This window comes from Gavialis gangeticus, unplaced genomic scaffold, assembly GCF_001723915.1.
Source record: "Gavialis gangeticus isolate Ggan-Ray unplaced genomic scaffold, GavGan_comp1, whole genome shotgun sequence".
Classification (NCBI taxonomy): domain Eukaryota; kingdom Metazoa; phylum Chordata; order Crocodylia; family Gavialidae; genus Gavialis; species Gavialis gangeticus.
In genome coordinates, this window is record NW_017729013.1 from 9,539,107 (window position 1) to 9,540,970 (window position 1,864).

At 45.0% G+C, this 1,864-nt stretch overlaps 1 protein-coding gene across 1 annotated transcript; it reads left to right on the forward strand.

The window, feature by feature from the left end:
- The first annotated feature begins 473 nt into the window (after positions 1-473).
- YWHAG (tyrosine 3-monooxygenase/tryptophan 5-monooxygenase activation protein gamma) lies at positions 474-1,858 on the forward strand. Its single transcript, XM_019511489.1, has one exon. It carries the CDS (start codon positions 1,067-1,069, stop codon positions 1,778-1,780), a length of 714 nt encoding a protein of 237 aa, XP_019367034.1. The 5' UTR covers positions 474-1,066; the 3' UTR covers positions 1,781-1,858.
- Positions 1,859-1,864: the final 6 nt, after the last annotated feature.

Sequence of the window (1,864 nt, forward strand, 5' to 3'; positions counted from 1 at the left end):
CACTTATTAAGAGCTATTGTATGGATGGGGATTTGCTGCCACACCTAATCAAAGGAGTTTTGCTGTCTGAAGTACTAGTACCAAAAGGCATGCTGGGATTCTAGAGACTTTAGTCCCATCCACAGAACAGAGCAAAGCAATTTTCCTAATATAAGGGTGGCTTCTCATAGCTTTACAGTTATTGTGGATTGCTACTCCTGATTTTTGGCTGCAGTGGGTCTGGGCACTTACTACCTAAGAACTGGAATGAATCCACAAACTCAAGCACGACACTACAAATTGTACTGTAGTCTTGGCTGGACCCAACAGCTTCAAGACACCTGCCTGTTTCTTTACTAGTCTCCTAAACCATCCCACTCTATTGGCAGTTCACTACCTTTTGTTAGTGGAGGTAGCATGATACTGATAGGTGTGAAGATATACATGGAAATGTTGGCAGTGGAAAATCTCGTAAGAAGAATAGCATGCTGCTGCCATGTGATTTTATTTATTTATTGCAAAGATAAGATTTAATAGATTTGTTTATTGTAGATTTAGTCCGTGCATCTACTTTCAGGTCGAGACGTGATGTTTGCTTCCACCCTCACGCCCATATAGTTTTGTGGGGAGGGGCTTACAAACCAGTTATGTGGATGTTCAATTAGCTTGAATTCCAACTATTTGCCTGGCTTGTATTCCTAAAAGTGAACCGACATGGCCTTCCCTGCTTTGCTTGGGCATTCACTTTCATCTCCCATCTATGCTGCTTGTTGAAGTCCATCACCTACACTATAAGTGAAGTGCCTCTGGTTTATTCCGGCTTTACTTGAGAGACTGTGCTAGCAAAGTGTGTAAACTTTGGAAGTGTTTTGGGTAAAATGGAACAACTGGTACTGTCAGAGTTGGTAACACCAAACAAATTGTTTTCTAGTGATGGTTCTGACAGCTTCCAAACTTGGAATGATATCCTTAAAAGTTGTTGCATCTGTGCTATGGAAAAGTAAACCAGAACCTTGTCAGCCCATACTTTGCTCAGGACACTTGGCTAGAGATAGGTGGGAACATCAGTGTGAGGTAGAGATGGAAAATGACAAGAGGTTTTAATTTAGCCCAACTTCTTTTTCTTTCTCCTCTTCCAATACAGGTGACGGAGCTGAATGAGCCACTGTCCAATGAAGAAAGGAACCTGTTGTCTGTGGCCTATAAAAATGTAGTGGGAGCACGGCGCTCTTCCTGGCGTGTAATCAGTAGCATTGAGCAGAAGACATCTGCTGATGGTAACGAAAAGAAGATAGAAATGGTACGGGCCTACCGTGAGAAAATAGAGAAGGAATTGGAAGCTGTATGCCAAGATGTGCTGAGCCTGCTGGACAACTATCTGATCAAGAACTGCAGTGAGACACAGTATGAGAGTAAAGTCTTTTACCTGAAGATGAAAGGGGACTATTATCGCTACCTGGCTGAGGTGGCCACAGGTGAGAAGAGGGCGACCGTGGTAGAGTCTTCAGAGAAAGCCTATAGTGAAGCCCATGAGATCAGCAAGGAGCACATGCAGCCAACTCATCCCATCAGGCTTGGCCTGGCACTTAACTACTCAGTTTTCTACTACGAGATCCAGAATGCTCCCGAGCAGGCGTGCCACCTGGCCAAGACAGCGTTTGATGATGCCATTGCAGAGCTGGACACCCTCAACGAGGATTCCTACAAAGACTCAACGCTCATCATGCAGCTTCTTCGTGACAACCTAACGCTCTGGACAAGTGATCAGCAAGACGACGATGGTGGAGAAGGCAACAATTAGACCCCCAAATGGACTGGCAGCCGCACGCTGATGCTACTACTGCAGTCTTTATTTTTTTCCCACAAGTGGGGGGGGGGTCAGGGG

Bases quoted from the DNA above. Each gene is read 5' to 3' on its own strand.
- YWHAG (XM_019511489.1), top strand. From the start codon at position 1,067: ATGACAAGAGGTTTTAATTTAGCCCAACTTCTTTTTCTTTCTCCTCTT.